At 37.1% G+C, this 27,641-nt stretch overlaps 1 protein-coding gene across 17 annotated transcripts in view; it reads right to left on the reverse strand.

Annotated features, from left to right (window-relative positions):
- Window positions 1-27,641, reverse strand: part of RBFOX1 (RNA binding fox-1 homolog 1) — a 1,149,451-nt gene that overhangs the window by 519,142 nt on the left and 602,668 nt on the right. For 12 of the 17 annotated variants that reach the window (XM_051793639.1, XM_051793308.1, XM_051793550.1 and 9 more), the window contains one exon: window positions 3,808-3,855. The exons of the other annotated variants lie outside the window; for them this stretch is intronic. In XM_051793639.1, the coding sequence (XP_051649599.1) occupies window positions 3,808-3,855 (48 nt within the window). The remainder of the gene's footprint in view (window positions 1-3,807; window positions 3,856-27,641) is intronic. 17 annotated transcript variants of the gene reach the window in all.

The following is a 27,641-nucleotide window of genomic DNA, read 5'->3' on the forward strand; positions in this document are numbered from 1 at the left end:
GGAGAGGACTGGAATAAACCACAAATGAAGCAGCCAAAGCTGAGGAATAAAACATTCCCTGCACAGTAAAAACCGGCTCAAACAAAGTTACCGGGCGCAGAAAAGTCAGTGGGATTTAACTTTCCATTCACTCTTTGGTGTCACAGGTTTCCATTTTAGGTGGAATTGTAACAAAAGGGATGTCAGGGAGCAGGGGGAGGATAACTTTATATCAGTTTTGGTTTCACAGCCTCACCATGAATTAATTTGATGGTGCAACAAATGCAATTGCAGAGTAAAACAAAGTATGTCCTTTGTGCTCTGCTCAGACCTCAAAGACAGAGAAGGACTGTGAGAAATCTTATTTACAGTTTCTTTGGTTTAAATATTTTCGAAGATGCCTGTTCAAAGCAAATCCCATATAAACATATGGAAAAAAAACCAAACAAACAAGAAAAAAAATGTAATTGTTCAGATCAAATAAAGATGTGAACTAAAATCAAAACCAAGGAACATTTATTAGGGGCATGTTTTTCAGGTAACAGGAGATGATCAAGCTGATGTAAGAGCAACAACAACAACAAAAAGGCTGTACATATTAGCAGTCTTTGAGTGGACACAGAGACTACAGTTTGGTTACATCAAATGGAAGCAAAGATTGCAAAGGATTCCACATGGTCTCCCTCTTGGAAAAACAGCCAATATCCTTAATAATTCCCTTTAACCACAACCATTTTGTTTGTGCCCAACACACACAGTTCTATTAGAAAACATGAGTAGAAAGAAAAACAACCCAACCATCTGTCAGAGCCCTTCCAAGAGCAAAACACCACAGGTTTTGAAATGATGACTCAAATTCCAAAACACCCAAAACCAGCTTCAGCTATCAGGGCAGTTTTACAAAAATCACACTTGGTATGTTTTTAACATGTTTCTTCCTGTGAAAATTTAAGGGTCATGTTTCCACATATGTTTCTTTGAGAAGCAAAGCTGAGACATTTCCATGATCACATGGTTTGTTAAGCATCCAATATTGTGATGTTCAGAGAGAAGGTACGAGATCAATTAAAAAATAAAAAAAAGAGGGGTGGGTTTGACAAAGACAGAAAATAGCATTGACTGGGTAGGAAATGGGTTGTGCATGCATTTATTGGTCCACTGCTGGCAGTGGTAAGTGCAGGTTAGTAATGCAAAATAATACAGGCCAGTTAGAGCAGATTGTGCATTACTTATCCTCAAACCTGAGAGCTTTTATCCTTGTAGAAAATAAATAGAATCTTAAACAAAAAGGTCAGTATAAGACAATGGAAGGAGAGACAGATCACAGTGATGAAGTGGTTATCATAACCAAATGGTATTTTGTAATTTATAGAATAATAGGTTTCAAAATACTAAATACAGTTATTAAATTTGAGTTTGCCTCCAGGAAATGATTTAGTCATGGTTATATAAATTTCTACTTCAGAAGTTAGAGATTAAGAAACTTCAGGAAAAAAAAGAATGCGAGAAAAGGCACCTTGCAGGTTTGTATTTTGTGGTTAGCGGGGAAAATTTTCCATTAATTGTTAATGATATAGTTCATTAGGAGTATATTTCATTATGGAAGTGCAAATTATTAGACACTAATGATGCATGTCCTAATTGCAGTAGTTTGTCTTGATTTCAAGATAGATGAAATAAAAATATTTATTTCCAATGTTTCAGCTTCTATGAATTACATTAAATTCTTAGCTGATGCTTTCAACAAACATGAAACAATGCATTACTAGTAACCAAGATTGATGTATCTTTATTTGATGATCACTGCACAGATCATTGGATATCTATTTCCCTGGACTGTAAAGTACAACTGCCACTTGAGCTTTTGGGACTAAACACAGAGAAAAGTTGAAACTTGTCATGTAACAGCAGGTATTTATTACCTTTCTGTTTGTTTTTTTTTTTTCCAAAGTGCCTCCACAAATTACCAAAATGAAGAAGATAAATTTAAGGGCTTTCTAGACAATCCCTTCTGCTGACTCCAGTTTCTGCCTGTGGAAGGCAGAACATCGAACACTGTCATTGTCATGGGATCAACACCGCACTTTTAGCAAGCCAAAAAAACAAACCATAGCCCAAAACCTCATGTCTGACGTGAGACAGGATCAGAGAGGAGTCTACAAAGCTGAAGGTGTGTCTGTGTGCACCAGGAGTTACAGGCAAAAGGGTGAGAAATTCATGGAACTCAGCACTTTAAGACAGACAACTTCCAGATCTTCAACCTCAAGGATTCAGTAAGAGAGAGACAAAGAGAGACCCTCTGGGTTCCACAGTAAGTTTGGAGACCCTCTGACTGCCCCCTCACCTTCAGGCCACTGCTTCTGAGAGCAAGAAGGGACAGGGAAGAAATAAATCATAGGATAACATGGAATGTCGTGCTCTTCCATTTCAGTTCACGTGCTCAGTCCCAGGGCCTGGGCTGTCTCAGAAAAAGCCAGATCACTTATTCTGCACTGGAGGAGGTGCCCCTTTCTGGGCCAGACAGCTGGGTGGGTGTGGATAACCCAAATCATGGAAGATGGACACAACTCCTCATGAAACCACTCCAACCCAGAGCAGTCACTGAGGCCAGGAGGAACCATGAGATACACAGCTCCTGTAATTCACACTGAGGGAGAAACCATCCTATCAGAAACAACAAAAAAGAACCCAAAATGTTTTCCTGGCAACAGGCTGCTACCTCTGCTAGGCAAAAGGCAAGTTGCAACAAAAGGAAAAAGAAATACAACACATGAATAAAACTGCTGTCCAAAGCTTGTCAGGCTCTTGACAACTTTTCCCATAATACACACAATAAAAAAAAAAAACACCTTTGGGTTGGGCAGTTTTAACAGTTGATGCCCACAGCAAAAAAAGTCAGAGCTTGGTGTTTAGAAATAAGGTCCCAAAGTGCATTTTAACACACTTTAAACCAGCATGTACCTAAGTGGAAGCACCTGGACATGTTCATTAAAGAGAACGCTCAGAACCTGCAGGGCCCAGTTTCACAGCAATGAGGGCCAGCTGATGTCAGAGATTTTAAATTACATGTACATGCTCAGCACTTCCCCAAACTCAGTCACTACTTGGCACAGAGAAACACTGCACAGATCTAGAATCCAGAACTGCATTCTGGCTCCAGATTTTCAGTAGAAGTAGATTTTTAAACAGAACAGGTTACTCTCTGTAGTGAGAAAATACTTTAAACCTGGATTGATATTTACTTCTGACAATTGTTTTTTTAATTGAAGGCTTCTGTGTGATGCCTTTATTTCTTACTTTTATCATAAGTAAGGTGAAGAACACTACTAAAAATGCATTTTATATTAGTTCACAAAATAAAATTGGAAACATTTTTTTTAAATAAACCCTTTAAAAGAAAAAAAATCAGCATCAAAATACTATCTATAAAGGAAGAAAAAACAGTCCTTATCTTGCTGTCTTACAAATACTTAACATAGTATGTCAATATTATCATGAAAGACATAATAATTTTGTTAATAATGAACATTAAGAACAGGAAGTGCAACTGCCTTTTGAACTGTTCATAGTATAATCAAATTAAGACTATAATTCCCTTCTGAACAAGTAGTTTTTCAAATTTCTAAAAGAAGTATATTTAGCAGAGTTAAAACTGTTTGTCTCCATAGAAGTTAAAATACAGCATTAGGAAAGTTATTGTTTGAAAACTTTATAGAACATACATACATAATTTCACAGGCTTTACCCAAAAATAAAAAAAAAAAACAATCAAAGCAAAACCCACCTACTGGAGTTGCCTGACAAATTACATTAAAAGAAGCCACTTACTTTTCTGTCCTCAGTTTCTACACCAGAACTGGACTCTGCTTTAGTGTCCTGAAAACACAAACAGAGAATCCTGTGTCACAAAGCACATTGACCAGGGCTGGGGAAACAACTCAGCCTGAAGAAAGGGCATCAAACTCTGAAAAGCAGGTTTCTCAATCTATTACACTTTAATGACCTGTTATTTTTATATATATCATACACTTAAACGTACAGTGGTTAGTATTATGCCTTTAATTAATGTTTATTAAACTTTACTACATGCATAAACTTAAAGACAGGATTGAAAAAAACACAAAAACCCCAAACCTGTTTCAATATACTGTAGCAGCTCATAAGACAAAAATGTGATTTTATAGTATATGTTTTCTTTTTTACTTGCATCTTGAGGAAAATATATTGCTTGCTCATTTCTTCTTTTTAAAAAACTAGTGATGGAAGCTTAAAAAAATATAAAGGTGAGTTTAAGAAGAAAATCTGCTCAACCTTCTGCCTGTTGTTAAGTTCTAACTTGGGCTTGATAGATAGTTGTGTCTGAATCTTATTGCAAAATGTAAGAACAATAAAACATCTATTTGAGATAAACATGTGTACACCTGTGGGTATATATATATATAGACATGTATACAAGTGTATATTTTGGACACGTTTTCTTCAGGAGTCAAACAAATAATCCTAAACCTAATGACACCCAACACATGGTCCTTTTATCCCTAAAATATTTCGACTTATTGAACCTTTGGGTTTTTGCCAGCAGACCTGAAGACATGTAGAGAAAACCATTATCACAAAAAATATAGTCTGAAAGGCATTTATTGCTTCATAGTCACCCTTTTTACAGCAAGTTACTCCTGGAAGCTGAGTAAGCCAAAGAGAGTTCAAGTCATTAAACTGCAGACAAGTGACCTACTAATTCTCTTTTCAACTTTACTTCTCTGGTGAGGGTATTCTTGGAAGCAAACTTTGCTTATGTACAGCAACTTTAGAGATTTCTATTGAAAAAATAACATATAGATGAGGGACAATTTTTGTTAAAAGTAAGCACTTTCCCAAGCTCTCACTGAAGCTAGAACTACTCTAATCAGATTTTAGAACATTGCCACATAAATTCCAAGCTGCAAATTTAAGCCTGATAGCAAATAGCAGCTCCTTTTAAAAAAAATTAAAACAAATGTAAAATAATGAATTTCTGTTTCTTCAAAAACACGCTTATTCATCTTAAATGAAGGACTGGTATTATTTCAATGCCAAAGAGTTCTTACCTAAGCCATACGAGATCAAAAAAAAAATAGATAATTCAATCAAGAGAGATGAATCAAGGCTTCCTGGAAATACACTTCAATTTACAGTAAATGGTTTCATCAGGCACATCAAGTTGTGTCACTTCTTAAGCAGCAACAAAACCTTGGTTATTCAAGTTAGCTTTATATATGAATCAGTACTTCTAATACCCTTTATATTCCAAATACTTTCCATGGGGAACCAGACTGTACTTGCTCTCAAGTGTGAATTCCTGGCAGCCAGACAGTCTCTCACCACGTCTCTCCTCCCATGTGGTGGGGAAGGAGACACTCTCTCTGCCCACAGCTGACTTCCTGAGCCTGTTTGGGTATTTACATTCAGTTCTTTTTGGTGACTGAGTGAGAAAAAAAAAAACACCTCAGCTTTTAAAAAGCTTTCTGCCTCGGGGGAATGAATTCCAACTTCATTAGCACCAGTGCTCTTCACCTGCTAGCTGTGCCCTAAGTCACCTTTCGGAAATAATGGAATGTTCTTTAACATATTTATTGGTTAATCAAAAATGAATCATATCTTTTCACATTACCAAGGACAAGAGTGGCTCTATCTCACACACTGACCTAAATTAACTGAAGGCAGAATAAAGTAGCTCCTATCAGACTGTAGTCAGAGCTATTACAAACTCTCAGTATGATGAATATACCTTGTTCAAGACCTAACAGTGCTCCCATCCCTTCTGCTGTCTACAAAATGGTTTAGTTTGCTATTTTGCCACTGTCCATTCCCATCAAAAGCAACTTCCAAGAAACCCAAATTCATAAGCATTCATTACTCAATATGAATTAAAAATGCAGGTTTACCTGGATAAAAGAGAAACCATCCTGCTCCCAGCACAGCTTATCTTATGTGGCTGTAGGGAAAAGGCACAAATGAAGCCCTGCAGCCCAGCTGAGCACACTTGGGGCCAGCCCAGCTGAGCCTGCAATCAGGAATTAAAGGGACAACAAGTCTGAAGTCAACTGATAATCTTTTCCATAAGGAAAAGTTTCAGGCTGAAAATCTAATGACACAATTTCTATTCCGTGTTTTATCCCTGAACGTTAGACAATCATTTCATCCCGCAGCATTTGGGTTTCTATCTAAAGATATGGGAAGTGAATCTTAAAAATTAATCACTGCATCATTAGCAATCATAACTACATCTGGATGGGTTCACTCTGACTGGGTATTGAAGAGTTACCTCTGAAATTATGGCAAGTCAGATTTGGGTAAAGAAATAGCTGTATGTCTTCAAGAGTAGACACCTGGATTCAGACTTCTGGACAAGGACAATAAAAAACCACTAATTTGTTGTTATTTTATTGTTTCTGGTATTCCAAATAGTAAAGTGTTGCCTAACTAATTTTTGACAAACTTGCTTTGGGTACATTATCAGATAATAACCTGGACTATAACATCCATTTAATACCTAATACCTTACAAAGCCTGACTTCCTGGATGGGATTTTTCTTTTGCAAGGGGTGAAATTCTCACAAAGGCACTTATTCAAATGAAGAATAACTAAGGCTACTGACACATTACCTAAATGAGAATTCAAGAATCCTTAGTTCAAAGGGGTGAAGTCATCTGTGAGCAGTTAAAAATTTGAACAGTAAAAATTTGTGCAGTCGGTGAAGAAGAAATAACGGGAGGTGATCAATTAATGTCTTCTAAAATCAGTAATTTGAAATTTTTTTAGCTGAATAATGAAGTGTAATTTTCAACCAATTCATATTTAAAAACAATAGTAATAGCTGATCACTTCTGCAGAAACAGTTACAGGAGTTGCTGTGTATCTGATGTCTGTGAGGAAGTCAAAGCAGGCAGCTACTTTTTTATGAACTGTAACTGAACTCTCACAGAATTTATCTGTGAGTGACAAGAATATTCCATGTTAGGTACATGCACATCTTCACCTTAAATTGCCCGAGCAACACAAACTAATTTTTCTAAAGCAATTAGTGTTGTAGTTCTTTAAACCAGTGAAGCTGCTGACTTAATCAGATCTATGTTTAAATATCAATATTTGAGTATACACCTACATCCTAGATATACCTCTTTAAAAAAGAAATGTACACAGACCCTAAGCTTTAAAAATCATCAAAAAGAATCGTCTGTCAATCCCAGAGCAAGAAGGGAGGAAATGAGAATATTCTCTGGGAGACTTCTGTGCTGCTTTCTCTAAGTGCAAAATGACAAAGCAATGTCACTTCACTCCCAACTCTGTGAATTATTTGAGACTGAGGAGCACCATTGCTGTAAAGAAAGTGTAAAATCCTAGAGATTTGAAGAATACATCAGGCACTTTCTTTATTGTCGTTACGTTACAAAAAAAAAAAGAAGTAAAACCCCAGCAAAACCTGTTCCTCCTGAAGCATTATTACTTTAGACAAATTATATAATGATAGAGTACTTCTTTGGATGTTTCAGGAGAGAATAAATTATAGACATACCCTGCCACTAAGGTAGAAAACCCTCTCATCCATTTCAGTTTAAAATCAACACAAATCTACTTTTGTTTGTGTTTAGTGTCACTGCATAATAGTCAAATCACATTATTACAAACATATTAGGAGCTGTATTTTTAACATATAATTATAAAAGAAAACTCACTTTTTCTTCTGTTGTGTTGGGTAGCAGCAGCAGGGAAACGAAGCAAAATTTTATGGAGCAATGCAGGACAAACACAACTTTCTTTAAGAGCTGACCAAAGTGCCATAAAGGGAACTGCCACACAGATTTCCCACTAGAATTGCACTAATGTCAGTGCTGAAACAATGCTCACCTCTGTATTTGCTGGCACCTATTTCTAAAAGGCAGCCTTCAATGTTCCTCCTGAAATTTAGTCACCTTGATGATCAATAAATTTATGGTTTATTGAGTTCTGTGCTCACCAGATGGAAAAGTGAGGTCAGCAGGTACAATTCTTTCCGTGCTGGTTTGGAAACAACTAATGGCTTAGATAACAATAAGATCTACTGTCAGTGCCCAGTACAGAACACATCAGACATGACACCCATTTTATTCCTGAGCATGTTCCCTTTTCTCATCCCAGTTTTGCTCTGTTTGATCTTCCATGTGTTTCAGGTACTTTTGAATTTTAACACACCAGGCCCTCGGAGACGTATCCAACCCCTTCACTCAGCAGTGGCACTACACAAATGTTACTGAACAGAGGGAAATAAAAGCTCTAGAAAGCAAAAGCAATTCTTGGCAGTAGCATGACCCTGCATGGCATTTGGCTTCAGGACACAGTAGAAACCTCCATACACTATTTTACATAGTTTCTATAATTTGACATTGAATTTTACTGCTTGAATTGCAAGCAGAAACAGTGAAATCAATATCCCCAAGTAGCCATTAGTCATGCTAACATGACTAATACCCACACTGCCTGTGTACTTTATCATATTTTACAGCTTGTTCTCACCCTGCTATCCCAAACTTATTTCCTCTGCTTCCCTATCAGCATAAAACAAGATACCAGAAACCAATCAACCAAAATAACCCTAAGAAATAAGAAAGTTACTTTAAAAAGTTATTTGAATTTCCAACATCTTTTCTCTTCCGCCTGAAGGTAAGGTAAACAGAATTCCTGTGCATACACACACACACTGCTCCTGGATCAGAGGGAGGAAAGATGAGCCTCTGGAATTCCAGTTATTCCAGCGTTCCCTCCGTTGGGTTTGTAATATCAGGGATGGTCAGTAGGTGGAAGCAAATAACCTTGTAAAATCCTGCTCAACTTCCCGGGGAAGACAAACCTATTGCACTGCCCAGGCTGGGCAGGCGTTTTCCAGGTGTCCTTGGCACCCCAACAAGTGCCAACACAAATCGTGGCTCTCCTTCATAATACCTATTTCCAGCTTCATAAAAGGCCAGTAGATTTAGAATAAATAAAAAGTGGGTGGTTTGTTTTGGGGTTTTTTTTCAGGTTTAAAATTTGTAGAACTGAATTGAATTACTTATAATGACTAATGAATGTAAAAGGTCACACAAGGTCAAACAAAACAAGAAAATATATACATGTATATATATAAAATTAAAAAGCACACAGTCAAATTCTAGTTTATTGATTTTTCTGGATATTTTTATTGAGTGTTGAAATATATCAAAGCTCTGAATTATTGAGGGAAATACTTAATCTTTTTTGCTATCCTTTAGCCATTATATCTCATTATTGCTGCTAACAAACAGGCTGCCAGCAGAAGAATTCATTTGAATTTCAGATTAGTTCTATTTCATCCATCCCAGAGAACAAATTAACCACACAGTAATACTTACTGAAGAAGAAAATAAATGAAAAATGAAACCCTAGAATGTGACATTCAAGTCTTTACTAAGTTTGTCCCCAACAACTGAAGGACTCGTGCAGAAGTCTCATCAAATTAAGAAACCAATTCAAGGATTTTAATGGCTTGCAATGTCAAAGATGTAAGAGAGGAGTTTTATTTGCAAAGCAATGGCTTCATCTCTACTTAGCAATATTTCTAGACCAAGAGGTTTGTGCCTACAAGGAAAAACCAGGAGAAAATTGGGTCATCTGCACTGTTTTGTGTTGCCTCAGGGCAGCCTCGGGGCTGTTTGACTGGAGTCAAAAAGGAAACCCATCTGATCAGGGATTTAAAATCAAGCTTCTCAACATTTTAGGGAGCTTTCTTGTCTTGTTTCTGGCTGGAAGAGGAAGGTTTACAAGGCTCTGGGAAACTGAAGTGACAAATTTTATAATAAAACATTACTGCTTGTAAAAATACTGCTGTATTTTTAATATAGATTTGAGAGGACTCGTGTGCCCTCCCACACACTCACCCACCCTCCAGCTGTGTGAGTGGATAACCCAAGCTCTTCTTTCTTCTGATTCTGCTGATTTGCTTATGCTCATTTACACTTTTCAAGGCTATCAAGAGTTAAAACTTCCTCCCCTCCCCCCAAGGAAATCTTTGACTTTTTCATAAATCAAGACTTGTTCAACAGAACAGGTACTGCTGCTAAAGCTTTATGGACTGGAGTGCATGAAACTGTCCCACTTCTTTTCCTCTTCATTCTCTCACCTCTATGAACTACTCACCCTTTCCTTAAATACTTGCTAAATACTCAGAGATGCAAAGACACGTCTCCACAGCACAGAAATCCAGCCTTGTGTGCCTCACAACTCCCCTCCTTTTTCCAAACATATGTTTCATTAACCCAGTGATGCAGAATTACTTGAGTGTAAAACTTCTGCCTGTCCTTAGATCATCACAACTGCACAAAACCACCTAAAAAACAAGTGGCATTTCCAGAAAAGATACATGTTAATTTAAGATGTGAACCTACCATGTAGAAGTATTTATCTATATCTATAGGTATGTGCTGTTGAAGCCTAGATCAGATTAAGGCTTTTTTAATAATAAATATTTCATTTTCAGAGATGGCAATACAAATTTACACTAGAGGAAGTTTTCAGCTTGAACAGCACAAAAAAAAACATTTAAGATTCCTAAATGTAACATCATTTTGATCTACAGGTCAAATCTGAAACTCTTTTTTCTATATGGGCCTTTTTTTTCCAAGGCTGAAAATGCACAAGAACTTTCCAAACTGTAAATTTTAACAGCTTCAAACTGTTACAACTGGATTTTCAAACTGCAAATGTTATTTCTCTAATAACATTGCCTTAGGTGTCAAGTAGATTGACAGCCACATAAATAGTAGTATATTTGAAGTCACTGAAATCTAGAGGATCAATATATATTCCTGACACATCCAAAGTAAGAGCTGTTGATAAAGCTGCTGGTGTGGTTTCAACAAGGCCAAGCACTAGGTAGGCTGGGTAAGATGACAACTGGCAACATATACCCAAAGTGCAGATGCAACTTTTATAGAAAACAACCAAACCTGACAGTTTATGTTTTCAAATTAACAGTAGCATAAGGGGACTATTGGATTCCTAGAGAAATGTAATGTTTTTTAGCCAGGTTTCCTAATTGAAACAAGCATATAAGATTACTTTATACTTCAAATAATAAACATATTCTAAAGATATTGAGGTAACTTTAGCAATATTTGAAAGGGAAATAAATAGAAGCTGTAAGATGTTCCTGTATTTTTCATAAATTAGTGGCTGAGGAAAAGGAAAAGACCAAACATTACTTACAAAGCCAGCCCTTACACTGATAAAAGACCCCAAAGAGAGCTGAGGATGACGAGTTGGGAAAGATTCCTTGTGTGAAGTCAAGATACTCAAGTGGCTGCCAGGAAGGAGCCCATGTTTTCTGAGTGGGGACTGTGAGGACACAGGGTACAAATCAGTAATAGAATTATTGCACTTCAGTCCACTCTTCACAAAAATAAGTTACTTCAAGATTGAAGAGGATTTCTGTTGAAGAATTGAACAGAGTTCAGTCATTTGGGGGCTATTTACTGATAAAAAGCAAACATAAATTTTAACTCAAATAGCAAATTTTCAAGCTTACAGAGTGACAGGAAAGAAATTTCTTAATGACAGAAGATGTGTGCTGATGGCAGTACTAAGAAAGTGAGTGCCCATGAAAATTTGGGCTCTGTGAAAATCTATTTTTTCTTTGATATTACACTAAACTTTTGATTGTCAGAAAAGGTTGAGTTTTATGTTTTTAATATGTACTCATAAAATATGTCTGTTTCTATGCAGCAAAACAGTTAAATTCATAATAAGCTGGTTAAGTAGCACGATTTCATATTGGACTCAAGGCCTCCCTCACAAACAACCCACGAAGGTTCTCACTTCTGCCTCCACAGTTCTCCCACTGACGGGGAGTGAGTGGTGCTTGGGGCTTTGCTGCCTACTGGGGTCAACCCACAGCCACCAGAAACTCAGTATTTCTCAGTTTCTACCTCTTCACAAATGTCACAAGTGGTCAGGTCACAAATTACCTGGAGCTTCATATACAGAGACTTATTTCAACTTCCTGGCACACCCCTGTGCCAGCACACTGATAAGGATGCAGTAACAAAGGCATGAGTGAAAGACTACTCTTATCATGAACAAATTCTAAAGAAGCTCTGCTGATGACAGCTATTGCTTTAACATCCAAGAGAAATAAAGAATTTAACTGGCCTCAGGTGGCAATCTTGTGTAATTTAGCTTTGAGTTGTTTTCTTATCAACCAACAGTCAATCTTTTTTATTCTTGTTGCCAAGAAGAAAGTGGCTGACATGTGATTCCTTCTTCCATACTTAGTGTAGGGTATATAAAACCATTTTCCATGGAAATATCTGCCAAGCTATGCTGTCATGAAGGCCTCAGAACCCATTTGTTCTCCAAATGTTTTCAGGAACCACATAGCTAAAAAGACAGTGGTCACATAAGAGCCCTGAAAGGCCACAGGGCAACACTCAGTCCCCTCACAGAGAGAGAAGCTGAGCCAGCCCAGAAGTGAGGCCTGAAATAAGGGAAACAGAGACAAATGTCCATGGCACAGACTTGTTACTGCCCCAAAATGATCAGCACTCAATATTCCCAGCACGTGCTCTTCTCCTCAGCGGGTGTGATGGCATCCAAAATGTTTCATTTCAGAGTCTCAGTACCAACATACATGTGCTTTGGAACTCAGGATGCAGATGGTGCATTGTTCCTCCTACCTTTTTTTCTTGGCTGTTTTCCCCCTAAACAGATGCTTTGGGCAATATCAGCACTAAAGTGATAAGAAAAGGATCAGTGAGAACAAATGTCCCTGGCATCTCTCTGCAGAAGGATGACTCCGCCTCAGCACTGGTCAAGAGACACACATCACACAGCAGGAAAAACAAAACAAAACAATCCCCCCCCAAACAAATCAAAAAACCACAAGGCCCCTTCGCTCCCCCAAAAACCCTCACTTCAACTGTGACCATAGATTTTGTGGTCTTGTGTATGGATTAATGTGCACTGAGGAATTAACCTTCTTTTTAAATAAGGAATATTGATTACTTACTTGTAGTAAGTACTTTTTACTATCTACCAATTCAATGTATTATTTTTAATTGGAGTGAAGATAATAAAGATCTCTGTGTAATACTGTAAAGGATGTGAAGATATTTCAGTATGCAGCTGAAATATAATAGCTACTGCATTTGTTTTAGAACTGATTTCTTGGGCAATTTTTGCCCCCATGTATTTGTGAAAGATGAATGTAAAAATAAGCCATGGCATTTGGGAGAGAGAGGTATCAAATAATCTTAAAGCAAAAGGTCACTGTAACAAGAAGTTAATAAATGGATTTGGATCAATCAAAATATGAAGAAAATCAGTTTCTTCCTCCTTTTCTTAAACTAGTAGAGAAATGAAAGGAACAATGTGGCCAACTAAATGCATTTTTTTAAATGTTTCTATCTTTATTTGTCTCATAATCTGCAATTTCATACTCACTAGACATGTTAAGTCACCTACTCACAGTAGAAAATCCAATAGGAATGAAGCCCCAAGCACCATACTATGAATTTGAGGAGCTGTTAATAACCATTTAATAACCATGAGGTTCCATCTTATTAACTCATCCATCCTGTTTCAGAAACTCCTCAGTACTTTTGGCATCTGAAACATCCCATTGCAATCCCACAGTTTAATTACACATTCTATGGTAAAACACACCCTTTTGCTTGGTTTTAATTTGTTAATCAAAAGTTGATTGGGTGTCAACAGCTCTTTTCACTGGTGAAAAAGTGAATAACTAGTCCAGCATTTAAAATGCATTAGAGATCTCTCTCAAATGTTAGAATTCATGCCAACACGTTTCTCTCAATCCTAAAGAGATTCCTTCAGCTCTTCACTGTAACCTTCAACTGTTTGACACTTGATAAAATTTGAATGTTCCAGTTCAATTAATAAAGTAGGTGATGTGTTGACCCAGGAAAAAGAGACTGATGTACTTATTTCAAACTTCCATTTAAAAGATTATCTTACCAAATCTGATGGCATTATTGCTGAAAAAAATTAAAAATCTGCACAAAATAAAGACCTGCATAGTAAGGAATGCCAACTCAGCATGGTCAAAGGATTCTGAGCAACAATCACCCACCCCTGCTATCTTCACATTACATTTTTTATACATCCCTTCTACACTAAATACACAATTCTGTGCTTTTTATTCAGTTTTTTTTTCCAGCTCAATCAAGTTACTCGAGCATGAATACTGAATAGTATCTAAGCTGCACAATTTAAAACAAAGTAAAATAGAGACAGCAGATCAATTCCAAAGCTCAAGAATTCATTACATCCAACCCAGTTTTTGATGGAGCACAAATGGCACTGCTCCTGAATTCAGAACATTGCTTTGATGAATTATTTTCAGCCCATGGTAAGTATAACTGCACACATTTCCCTTCAACTAGAAAGTTGTTACAATCACATTATAGCAGAAAAATATATTTCCCCTCTTTCTCTATAAACCAGGTTAATACATTTTTATTTGATCTGGTAAATTTTTTAAATTACTTTTTGGCAAGACCAATTCAGAATTTATGATCCTAATATACTGAAACTTTGCTGTAAAGACTGAACACAAATCCTAAACCTCAGGAAAAAAACAAACCAAACAAAACCACAATTTCTTTATGGAACCTTAGTTTTAGTGGCTTGTGCTATCAATTCTACTATAATTTAACCCAAGATGGGTGTACAGCACAGAGGCTGGCAGGTGATATATGCTTCCTATTTTGCTGTTCATATAACCATTAACAATAACTGCAATAGAGCACATGAATGATAACAACCAGTTACTCACTGAGCTGTAAAATCCAATATTCCTTACTGAGGTGAAGAGGGGGGAGGGCAATATATTAAAAAATTTGGGCCTCAACTAATAGTACGATGTGTGGTATGTCAGCTTGGCAAACCATGTGCCCACAAGGTGTTTCCTTACTCTTTATCAGTGAAAGGATCTTAGTAGGGGTAGCAACAATGACATCAATAATAATAATAATAACAATAAAAACAACAACAATAATAAAAAGGAGTGAAAAGAATCCCTGGTTTAATGTAAATAGGCTGACACTTTTCTATCTGAGAAACCACGCTCTCTAAAAAAGTGAAAAAACCACACCCAACTTCAACCAGAGAAGGAGGTTTTTTAAGTTGGATTCCTACCAACTAACCAGCTTCTGATTTGATTTATGCAAGTGCATCAAATGACAAACAGCTGCATAAGAAATCTTGCATTTTTCATTGCTTTGAAGGCAAATTGCACAGGTGTTAATGTTCAGTAAAAGTGAAGTGATCACCAGAGTTCTAATCCTAATGGGATCATCACTCCATTCAAACAAGGAATGAGAGATCCCACAGCAGTGCTGAGCTGTCTGAACTTCAGCACTGATGTGCTTAAAGGTGCTGATCCAACACCTGAGGAACTGCCAGGAATGCATTTCAGACATTTTGCAGGTTTAGGTTGAGACCAAACGCTAAAATTCTCTCACCAAACGTAAAGAACAATATGCTTTAAAATAGATTTCAACTCAGCATTACAGAACGTAGGCTGATGATTTAATAACTTCAGTGAGAGCAGCACAAAGCCTCCCAGGCCTCCTTGGCTGTAGCCATGTGTTTACCAAGTGAAAACAGGACTGATATATCCTCTGGAAGAAAATCATTATCTATGTTCTTCTAAAACAGAAAGAAAATTACTGTTATGTTTTGTCCTAGCTGAACAGAAACAAAAGAATTACAATAAAATCTTCCACTAAAATAGGGCTGATGCTCTTGAAAACATGTACACTTAAGCATAATTAACTGTTTTTCAGCACTCACTGAGGACTGAAAGGATCCTAAATAGCCTTTAAGCAGATAGAATGAAGTATATTTTCATCAAAATTGAAAATACTATAAGCATTTATAAGGTAATTTGTTGGGAATTCTGATTTTTTAGAAGAGTTAAGGATGATTTAGCACAAAATTAGGAAGAGAGACATGTTTTAGTCACTTTTATAAAGTCTTATTTTCCATTTTGTGTTTAAACATGACAGTTTTTTATATAAAGGTTGTCATTAAAAACATTTGAGTCACACAAACTCTCTCTTCCACAATCTACTGTCTCACAAGAGAAGTGTTATAAATCCCAAAGTAAAAATAGCATCATAATTAAAGCAAAAGATCAAGTTGTTAGGATGAGTAATGTTAACTGGAGGAATCCTGAGAAAGGTACTTGTTTCCCTTTGGAATTCCTGCAATGCTGTGGAACTGCAATCACAACTTGTAAAAACTGTCTCAAAACTAACTGATAACAAAGAATTTTCAAGTAAATTAATCTAAGAGCAGTTTTGTTTCCTTACTTCTGCAGCTTCAAACTCCCACCAACCATGAAGTATCCCTTTTCGCTGCCTGTGAATTTTTCTCTGCTTGAACTGATTAAACGTGACTTCATCATTCCTTATAACATGTTCAAAATAACATCTAAAACTGTGGCTAATTTTACAATAAAAATACTGAAAGCCAGCACCACCATTTACACTGTAACTGCCCTTGCTGAGCTTAATGACATTAACGATGCAGCCAGAGAAATCCATTCTATAAAATTACGTGATGATAACCAAACAATGATATTTAGTAAATTACACCAGATATTCTCCAACAACTAACATTTTTTTCGCTCATCAGGCTGGAAAAATCCATTTCTTGACATGTTGTAATGATGCAGTAAAGCCAAATGTGAAGCTGATGTTCTAAATAAGCTCGAGGAAAGCAGATCCAGTACAAGGTTTGCTGCCCAGCACTGGATGAACACTGAGGTTCTGCAGCAGGGATACTCCACAAAATACTGCCTGTGCTGGCCAGATCAGGCTGCAAACACTTAAAAAGCAATTAATGAATAAAGATTCAAAAAAACCCCAGATATCAAAATTATCAAAGACTCTGGAGGACTATAATCAGCCAGCAGATGAAGCACAGTGATCTCCCCTTGCCCTCAGACCTCCTGCAATGCTGAAGGAATGCAACAACAATAAAAAAGCACTTGCAAAATTAGCTCCCCAAATGTGCCTTTTGAAGGCTTCACTTAATTGTACTTTACATAAATCCCATCTGGTATCCTCATAAGCAAAAATATCAGTATTCTCAGATATCACTCATGGCAACTACTTCATCAGCAACCAGAATTTTGAAGTGCAAGGGAACTCCACAAAAAAGAGGAGAGGGAGTTTCTGATCAGCAAGTTCATTTCTTAATATGTGAGACTTGTAACCATCATGACACATTTTGCAGAGTCTGAATTTGACCAGAAAATTATGATGGGTAATTCATGCACAATTCTGCAACTATATAAAAATTTAATACATATAACAGGTAAACCATCTATTTGAATAACAATACAGGGTAGAAGGAGGCAATCAGAGCAGCAGGGGTGAGAAGAACTACCTGTATTTCAACAGAAGCAGAAATTCCAATATCCTGAATATGGAGCATGCAGGGGATGTGACTGTGAGCCAAAAGCACAGACTGAGATAGTCCCCAGGACAGAAGGAGGACAAGCAGTGAAAGTTTCTGTAGCCCAACATCCAGAAACACCTTTCCAGTCTAACTTCTTATTGCTCCAGGTTCATAAAGGACATGCCATAGGACTGAATTTGCAGAAAAGACCCTCAAAATCCAAGTCGGGGTTTCCGACAGCTGAAAAAAAAAAGCCTCAAAACCTGCATTTGAGCTTTTGAAACACCCAAATAATAATTTTAAAAAAAGGCAGCAGTGTAAAAGCTCAGAGAGACACAAAGCAACCTTGCTCACCTCTGAAGCTGCTGCAGGATTTTTTTGATGAGGTTTTTCATGCCCACCTCCCCAAGCTGACATTTCAACCACTTTACCCACGCTCTCAACTACGTGCTCTACAAAGCAATATTTCTTGTTCTAACCCTCGTGGTTCTGCACGGTATTTTATGCCAAAAAAGGCTATTAGGTTTTCTACAAGATGAAACAACAACTCCTCATTCCAGAAATAATAATCACAGTGACTACCAGCAGTAAGTCATCTTCCTTTGCTAGAGCAGTCACACGATGTCTTTGCTAATGCTGTCTCACTGGGCTCTCTAAATCTTTAGCAAAGAAAAAAAAAGCCTAAGTAAATTTATCTTTCCTTTACTCTCATTTCTGATTTAGATGCCTAAAAAAGTTTGCAAGCCATGCTTGTAGGCACTGCACACTACAGCAATGAAAAATGATTTACTTTGTATAGTCATAACTTACTGTTTGAGCCCAATTTTTGCAGGTTCTTTTATTTTACTCACAAGTCAGCTTCAGGCTTATTAATGGCCACAGAAAATACACTGAATAAAAAGCCATGAATATGACCTAAATATAAAAGTTTCAAGGAAAAAGAAATTGGGAAAATGACAATCTACAACAGTTAAAAGGAGTATTTTCTTTATCTACTTTAGAATATGCCATATGTTGACATCCTCCACTGAAATTTTAGTCATCATGAGGCTGTGATGAAGCCTTAGTTAACTGCTGTTATATTTTTGCAACTACACACTTCAAAAGAGAAATGATTTGTTTACTTGAAACTAGGAAAAATATTTCCAACTCCACATCCAGCACTATCACACAGGTTCAAGCCTAGAGAGGTCAAGTAGACTTGAATGAAAGCTGTTCAGAAAAAAGGGATTTGGGCTGACTGAGAAAATTGGTACTTGGCAATTAGGGATGTTGCAAGCTGTTAGGAATAACCCCCCAAACATCATGAGCTGAGACAGAGGAGAACTGGGCACGTTCAGCTGTGAGAACAGTTGTGCCAGGGTGCAGATGGACCCTGATGTGGGCACCAGGCAGGAAAACAAATGCATGTGCAGGGAATATTGGAGAATAATAGAGCAATTTCAAAGCTATGTTTTAATACAATGGAGTAAAAGGAAAGAGAAGGAAGATAGTCTGGCTAATATTTGGATAGGGAAATTGTCAGCTGGGAGAAGGAGACAACAGAAAGACCTGTGGAGAAATTGTATGAGCTGGGATGTCTAAAAGCTTAAGACAGGCCAGGAGAGATGGGAAAATAGGCCTCCTGGCTTGAGAGTGATAACCTAAAATATAACTGAAATGTCTCCTTGTTCTTCAAAAGATATACCATAACACACTTTTAATAAGAGAGGAATTCCAGCAATGCTGTTACTTCCATCTTTACCTGCTGTCATGGGTGCACTAACCACCATAAACACAGAACAAGAGTCATTCCAAGTCCATGCTCTAAAGGCTTACAATTCAAACATCATCCTGAACAACTAAAAAGACAAATAAAGGGAGTAAAAATGGACTCACTAGATTAATAATAATGAAAAAAAAAAAAAAGTCCCTTTCTTGGATTAGGTGAAGCTTCTCCACAGTCCCTGCTCAGCCTAGGAGTTCTTTTTTAACCTTTCCTGTTAACTTGATGGGAGGCAAAGCTGACAACAGAGGAGACAACCAGATGTGCAATTTATGGGGGAGAATGAAACGAGACCACCTTTCCACAGCACACATTCCTGCAGCACACATCCCCAGGTGTGCAACTCCCAGTGGGATCAGGGCTGCAGCTCGCCATCCAAATGCAGGTCAGACAGGATCTGCTCACTCACAGACAGTATGGCACATCCCAAATGTTCTGGAAGTGTGTTGAGAACCTGCAATGCACATCAGATGTTCAAATATCTCAACAGCTGTGTGGCTTCACCCCTGCTGGAAGTCCTGAGCTAAGCAAGGTGCATCCAGATGTGCAGCTGTTTGGTAACGCTGCTGCTTCAGTCAACTCAGAGTAGAGCCAGGGAACAGATTGGATCAACACTCTCCTGGAATTCTGGAGAAATTCAGAAATACTGCAGAGCTTTCAGTAGAACTCTGGAAAGGAAAACTTCCCATGAGACAGGCCGTGGGAGAAAGAAGCTGAACCAAGATAAGGACACCTGGGATCTGTGAGTGTAACTTCAAGCTACAGCTCTACAGCAGCACAGAGCCCCAAAGAGCACCTTCCTAGTGCTACAGAAAGTACAGTAGAACAAGGTAAGGAACTTAGTGCACCTGGAAACTCTCCAGCTGTTTTTGAGATCTCTCAGAAATCCAGGGTTGCTTCTGAACACTGTCAGCAAAAACCTCATCTCCATCAGTCTTGGCATGACTGGCTGCTCTGCTCTGTCTCAGTGGGACAATGCTCTCCCTTAAACAGCTTCTCTGGGGGCTGTTCATCACAACTGGAGGCAATAATTTCCCCCTTTGTTAAAATGCCCAGGCAAGAAAGGCTCCCCAGTCAGTAAAAGGTGTATATAATCCACACCTAACATAATTCAGCACACAGTGCCTCGCTGCAACCGAGCTTCAAGCCAGAGGCACATGTTGTAAATCTTCTAGAGGACAAAAAATTCAGGGAGAAAATAACTTAGAGCAGCTCTGTGACTGAAATTACCCTTGCATATGGAAAATAGCCCAACAGTAGAGAGCTAAATTAGTTGTAATTTGAAATATTATATGAGTAATACCTCTGAGGTCTTTTATTTCAAGAAGAAACACATCAGAAAATTTTAGTATGCACAGTTTCAACAAACCTCAGTATGGTGTATTAAAAATGCACAGTAAAAGCTAAAAATTCAGTACATACAGAACAATCACCATAGGGTTTGAATTTGGGGATATATGGCCACAGCAAGGCAAATCAAAGGTATGACTCCAGCAACCCATCTCTGTCTTCAAAAATATTCCCTTGGGTTTTTTTCAGTTATGCTTTTTTGCAGCAGAACCAACAGCTGCTTTTGCTTACTCACATAAGAAGTAGTTTCCTAAAAATAATGGCACTTAAACCCAAAAGACATAACTGTTTCATAACTCGTGCTTGAAATCATTAATATTTAAATGTGAGCAGAGAATGCCAAGACAAGAACAGCGAATTGAACTAGAGATTGATGCGTCACACGCTCTAAAAAATAATAATGTTGGATTTGTAGAGCAATGAAGATACAGAGGAAACACCATCAAAAGCTGGATGTTTACCTACTCTTCTGTTTATAATTCCTGTGACTCACCACATCCCCAAAGGTGCAGTAAGTTGTGCTTATTGTACCTCACTGATCTCCCCTCTGTTTAGCCATAAATGATATAATATGATACAAGTGCATCTTGCTACCTGTAGACTTGAAAATTTAGATCAGCAGATTTCTCTCAGACGTATTTTCTGGCTACAGTTACAGCTGTGGGGGGGAAAAACTGCCTTGGAAGGTACTTGGATGTAAATATCATAAGATATGAAAAGAAGCTGTCCCTAGCAAAGGGACCCCAGAGAGCACATCATGCAGAAAGGACAAGAACTGCTCTTACCACCTGGGGGACACACAGGTTTTGAAATCTAATGGAGAATTTTTAGAGAATATAATTGAAATAATTCCATTCATATTTAACTCTAAGTGAAAAATATTTCAAGTTCTAAAAAAAGACATTGTACCACTGAAGGTGAATAAAACTCACATATATATTCATTAAGTACATTTGACAAAATTTGCAAGACACTGCTCAAATTTCCCTGCTAAAACTAATTTATTTCCCTACACAGTATAATTAATACATTGTCTTATTTAAACAGTGAAGTGAAAGAAAAAGTGATAATTCATGAATTATTTTTTGATTCCAATGGTTAATAAAATCTCCTCATAAAAGCAGTGTGATTCAGCATGTTATTATATAATAAAAATATGCAAATACAAAATAGACATAACCTCTAACACAATCATATGTAAAAAATCTGATTAAGTATTTATCTATAAACATAGCTAAGATTTTGTGCACTGAATTAGCCCCCAAACTTAGTTAAGGTTATATATGTATTATCTTCTTTTTCTCATCAGAATAAAGGAGTAAGAAATATTGATAGGCTGTAAGATAGAGCCTTTCTCTAGGAAAGCAAGTAAAAAACAGGGATTCAAAACAAGTTTAAAACAAGAAAATAACTGAATACAAATTTAGTTTGCTGATACAATTCTGAATACTATGAGTCCTTGTTAGTATGATAAGACAGTTAACATTTTTCACTGTTCCAAATTATTGCAAGTCTGTGTCTACTTTCAATTTTTTCTACTTCACGTCTCATTAAAGACAATGTTCTCAGTCCTTTAGTAGCCCAATAAAATATTTACATATCTTCTCATTAGCAAGAAGATGAGTATAAAAAGGTACCTGCCAGAATACTAATCTGAACACATCCCATTCCAATGACATTTTTCCTGGCAGAGAACTCAGGACTTGGGGCCCAACAAAGCCGTGTCTGCCACAGCAAGGCAGAGATGTTGTAGACTATCCCAAAGCCATCACTTCCTACCAAAAGTCAGCCTTTCCCTTGGCATAGGAAGATCCCAAAGTGTGTGACTGCTCAGAGCAAAAGCAGATTAAGTTAAACAGACAAAATGTACTCTTATTCCAAAATAAAAAATATCAGCTATATGCTTAACGAAGACAAGTGATTGGAGTTCCCTTTCTTTACCCCAACTTTAGAGTGTATGTGCATTCTAAAAGGTCTAAAATTTTGCTTTAGGAACTATCCCAATTTTCAAAATGAAATGCAAAAGCAACGTTAATTGGAGAAAAGCAGAATCTGCTGCAGTTTCCTTTCTGTTTTGCCAGGAAACCTTTCAGAATGGAGTTCTCACTCCTTAATCATAGCAGAGCTGCACCAGGTTTACTTTTCTGTAGAAAAAATACTGATCATTTAAAAGAAGATTTTCTAGTGATTGTTTTCACACTGTGACCCACTCAAAGTATTTCATTTATTGTAAGAACTATTCTAGAGATAAATATCCCATGTTCTGTGTAAGGCTTGACTAGCATTTTTCCAATGCCTTTTTGGTGGACGATACCCAGTTTCACTTTCAAAACACTCACAGAAAGTGCTTTTTTCTCTGGACTATTGCCAAGAAAGGCTTCTCAGAGCCAGAAACGTGTTTCTGATCAAAGCTGAAAGGACAACACCCTGAGAGGAGGAGAAGGAGACACTTCCACCAGGACAAAAAACAGTGACTTTACTGGAAAACTTTTCTGGGATTCTAAAGAATGAGTCTCAAATTCTTACTGTACCTGATTCATACACTTCAGTTTTCTGTTTCAAAAATAAAGATCATATTCTTAGGCTGGATTTCTGTGGTGACATTAATTTTTTGTGTTAATTTGCATTTAGAAAAATATTTTTAAAAATTTACGTTAAGCAGTATGATAAAAATATGTAGGTTTAAAGCGGATGAGAATGTTACTTACAGTCATGTTTAACTCAGGAGGCTTAATGTAAATACTAAAGAAAAATATTCTAAAGCAAAAAGGAAATTAATTTAATTGTAATAACACTTTTAATGCAGAAGATTAGTCACAAAGTCAGAGGAACAGGAATGTAATTGGATAACCTATAGCTGAACGCTGGATTTTGCTCATTTGCAGAGCACTCCTGTTTATATTTATAATCCAAGGGAAAGAAATAAATGATTTACAAATTGCCAAAAGCCTTGGAAAGTAATACATGTTTTTAAGGGAGCCAAAATGATGAGCAAAGCCAAGTCCCACAAACAGCCCAAGCCCATATCTAGCCCTGACACAGAACGATCCCATCCCCTGCAGGACAGAGGCTGAGGAGGGAAACAAAACTGTGAATAAAGCCAAAAAACCTCCTTCAACACCACAGATGTCCTGAAACAATGAACAGGTCACTGTCTGGTTAGTTAAGGAATGATCAGCCCTAATCCCAAACCTTTCACCAGCAGCCAAACACCGGCTCAAAAGTCAGAGTGGGATTCATTTGTTGCCAACTTCATTAGCTCCTGCTCAGCTGGGTCCACCATGGAGAGCAACAATCCTGCCCTTAATCCCAGCAAGGGGATTTTTTTTTTTTAAATTCCACCTCTCACCGACTCAGATAGGGGAATCAAATCCTGAATAATACATTCAATGAGTTACTTAATTAGCTGGGTGAAGGTGAAACCGAAACAGCTGAGTCAAATAATGAGATGTCAAGCACAGCAGCTCAGACCAAGGAAGGATTTGAAAGCACTCTTCCTGACAGAAGGAAAAACACAGGACTTTTCCGACACAGAATACTTGGGGATGTAATCTTACCATTCCAGCCCCTCCAAAAATATCAGCTGGGGGCAAAATAGCACAAGTGAACTGACGAGAACAAGGAGAGCAGAAATCATTCACATTACAACAAGGATCATTAAATAAGTCATAGTGAATTACCAAGTTACCACTGGCTTAAAACAAAGCAAAGCAATAAAAACCCACAAAAAACCACACAGGTTTAAAACCACTGGTTTAAAGCAAAGTAAAGCAACAAAAACCCCAAACAGAACATTTTCTAGAAAAGTGAAGCAGAGAATGCAAAACTGTTGTAATTGTAGGATGAGGATCAACCAAGTAGATTTTTCCTCATTTAAGAAGAGGTTTTTTTCTCCCATATATCAAATATCCGACCAAAAATTTCACTGATCTATTAATTAAGTCTATTTAATTTTCCCTATTGCTATCCATAGTCAGAGCAGATCTGTTTTTCTGCCCTTAGCATTAGTTGAGGACTCTTGTAATCAGACACTATTTATTGCAGTCAAAACTAGCTAATGAATCCTTCCTTTATTTCTGTGTTTGGACAAATGGTTGGATTTATCCCTGCCCTGCAGTCCCTAAGTGATGATTTTGCCAATATAAAGGAGCATAACATCACTTTTTAGCCCATGGGAGTTTTCACAGGATTCTGCCAGAGACCACTAAATAATAGATATTCAAAACACTTCTTTCCAATGGAGCTGAATAGAAAGCCTGTACTTATTCAGAAAAATAATATTTATTATTTAGAGAAATAATTAAAAATAACAAAATAAATAAGAAAAACTGTCAGTTTTTACAAAATCGTGAGTTGCAACTCAAGATAAACCCCTGGTTAGATCTCAAATCCCAAATGGACACCTGTAAGATAAATAGAAAGTGTTTGTCTCCTGACTTTAACTCCTCCTCACAGAAAAGGGAGCTATGAAATAATTATTACATTTTTAATTTCCACAAAACCCATTGGATCCAACCAATACTGGTATATCCCTGCACTGCCCTGTACAAATAGCAGTGCCTGCCTATCAGTCATCCTTGTCAAAAAAAACCCCTGAAAATAAGTGAAAATAAGTAAAAGTGAAAAAAAATAGAGAGGTGTAAACAGAAGTGAGTGTGTGACATAAAATATGGGATTCATCAAATTCGTGCAAGTCAGAAGCCACTGAACAGCTATTTAAAAAATCCAAAACAAACAGAAGAAGCAGTATATGTATCTATATGTAATGTAGATCTAGATAATATGTATTTATAATATAAATCTTGCTGATCTGACCACTCAACCACAACTGACAAGCTCTACAACATTACTAAGCCATAGTAAGCAATAATCCACGGGGTACCAGCTCCCCTACCAACAGTTAACAGACTGTCTTCTGCAATAACTCCACAAATCCCATCTTCTGGGACTTTGTTCAGTCTGATTCTCCCACTCTGCACCCACACACTGATCTCACTTTCAAAAACATACTAAATTTGCCTTTTTTTTTTTTGCTCCCTTTAAGTGCATCAGAAATATTAAAATATCTTTAGCCTGAAAAGCTTAATGTATCTATTCCATTGCAAAACAGTCCATCAGCTCTTCATATTGCAAGACTAAGAGCAGGAGGCTATGGGACCAGAAGTCTTTCAGAGTACATTGATCCTCCTCATGACAGGAGAGCCTTTTTCTAGTGGCAAGTACTTTCAGAAAAAGAAACAAATTAATGTACACAATGTATGTGCATTATTTACCTTGCAGCCACAAAATGATTCATCCTGTACAAATAGCAAATACAAATGTAAACCTAATTGTTTTGCCTTCCAAAGTATAAGGACAGAAGAACAGCTTTAAGTTTAGTAAAATGTGGATTTAATTTTTTTTTTTCCTTCTTAGTGATGTGTTATTTCTGCTATAATTTTTAAAGATCTTTTCCATTTACTTCCAAATCTTAAATCACTAAAACTCCTAGAAACAGTCAGCTTAAAAATTCAAACATATTGTGCTTCACAGCTGAATTTCTTTTTCTCTCACATTAATACTGGATATCTAGAAATGTCTAAAAGCCCAAAGTGTGGCCTTACCAGCTGTGCCTTTAATGAGCTATGCAGTTGATATATGCTGCAGCATGTAATGCAGCATTGCTTTGGAGAGTCTCAGTGGCTATATCCTTAGGATTTCCAGATGCCAGGGCAAATGCCACGAATCTCGAAATTTCAAACATATGGCACAAACCTTTAGGAAAAAAAATTATGCAGAGTTGCAAAAAAAAAAAAAAAAAACAGTAAAAAAAAAAGTTAGTTACTGCCAAAAGCAGTAACACTGACAGACACTGAGCACTGGAATTCAGATTGTAGCCTCACCCTGAACGACCACATAATTTTATTAGTAAAAGTAAGGACTATTTTACAGGAAGTACTGCATAGGGGTGAATTTGGGGGGTTGTTTTTCGATCCTTAAAAACAAGGTCATTCCCAGCTGCAGTGTTCAGCTGGATAAAAGAGACCTGTGTGATACCACCCTTCCCACTCCTGCAGGAATAAAAAGTTGTGTTCCTTAATTCCTGAGGTAAAGCTCTGTAAAAACACCACCACATATGTCAAAAAGTGATGTAGTGAATACTGTAAAAGTATTCCATACTGTAGCCTTTAGACTTAAAATAAATGACTTTTGATGAGACTCATAAATTAGTGAACATGTGGCTCCGTCAGTTGTCAGGAGTTATCAGATAACACAAACTTTACATGGAACCAGAACTAATTCCTGCACAGAGTTACTGCAGCAAAGGCTGCAACAACAATGGCAGACATATCATGAAATGGGCAAACGTAGAAACATAATTAAATTAACTGATAATCATCTCTCTTCTTCTATCCAGGCTCTAATTTAATGCACTTGCAAATGTAATGAGGTTCGCTGAATTGAAAAATACTGTGGAAATAACAGAAACAAGATTAAATTAATTGCAAGACATACTGATAAGAAAGCTTCCTTCAAATTATGTGAAGCACATTTCTGAAGGCCATTAAAAGGCCAGTCACATATCGTGCACCTTGATGACAAATAACACATTTTAAATGATATTTTACCAACTGGAATATCCACTCTGTTTCCTACAAACATATGCTAATTGGCTGGTGCTCTCTCATCTTCAGGTAAATAAACATGTGAAAAACACTTGGGCAGTAAAAAATTAAAACCTGGCCAACAACCAAAATGACTTCTACTCCAATCACTTCCAGGTAATTCACACCCTAAAATTTAAGATTAAGACATCATTCTAAATGCATTTATACCTTGCAGCATTCCGGCTAAAAAATTATGAGTTTTTTTCCCTAGGAAACCACAGTTTAAATTTCCACAAACAGGAATAACAAAGCATTCATTTTGAATACAAAATAACTAACTCTCAGTTCTGCCTGGAAGTTTTCTGGATAATGCAATATCTCTGAAGCACAGGGTCAAACACACAGCAACCACTCTGAATGATTTTTATGGAATTTTTTCTTAAAGAACTGAAGTGACAGGAATTCCACCATCTCTCTACGTACCCTTTCCTAATACTTAACT

This window comes from Manacus candei, unplaced genomic scaffold, assembly GCF_025592945.1.
Source record: "Manacus candei isolate 608988 ecotype Guabito, Panama unplaced genomic scaffold, ASM2559294v1 h1tg000002l, whole genome shotgun sequence".
Lineage (NCBI taxonomy): Eukaryota > Metazoa > Chordata > Aves > Passeriformes > Pipridae > Manacus > Manacus candei.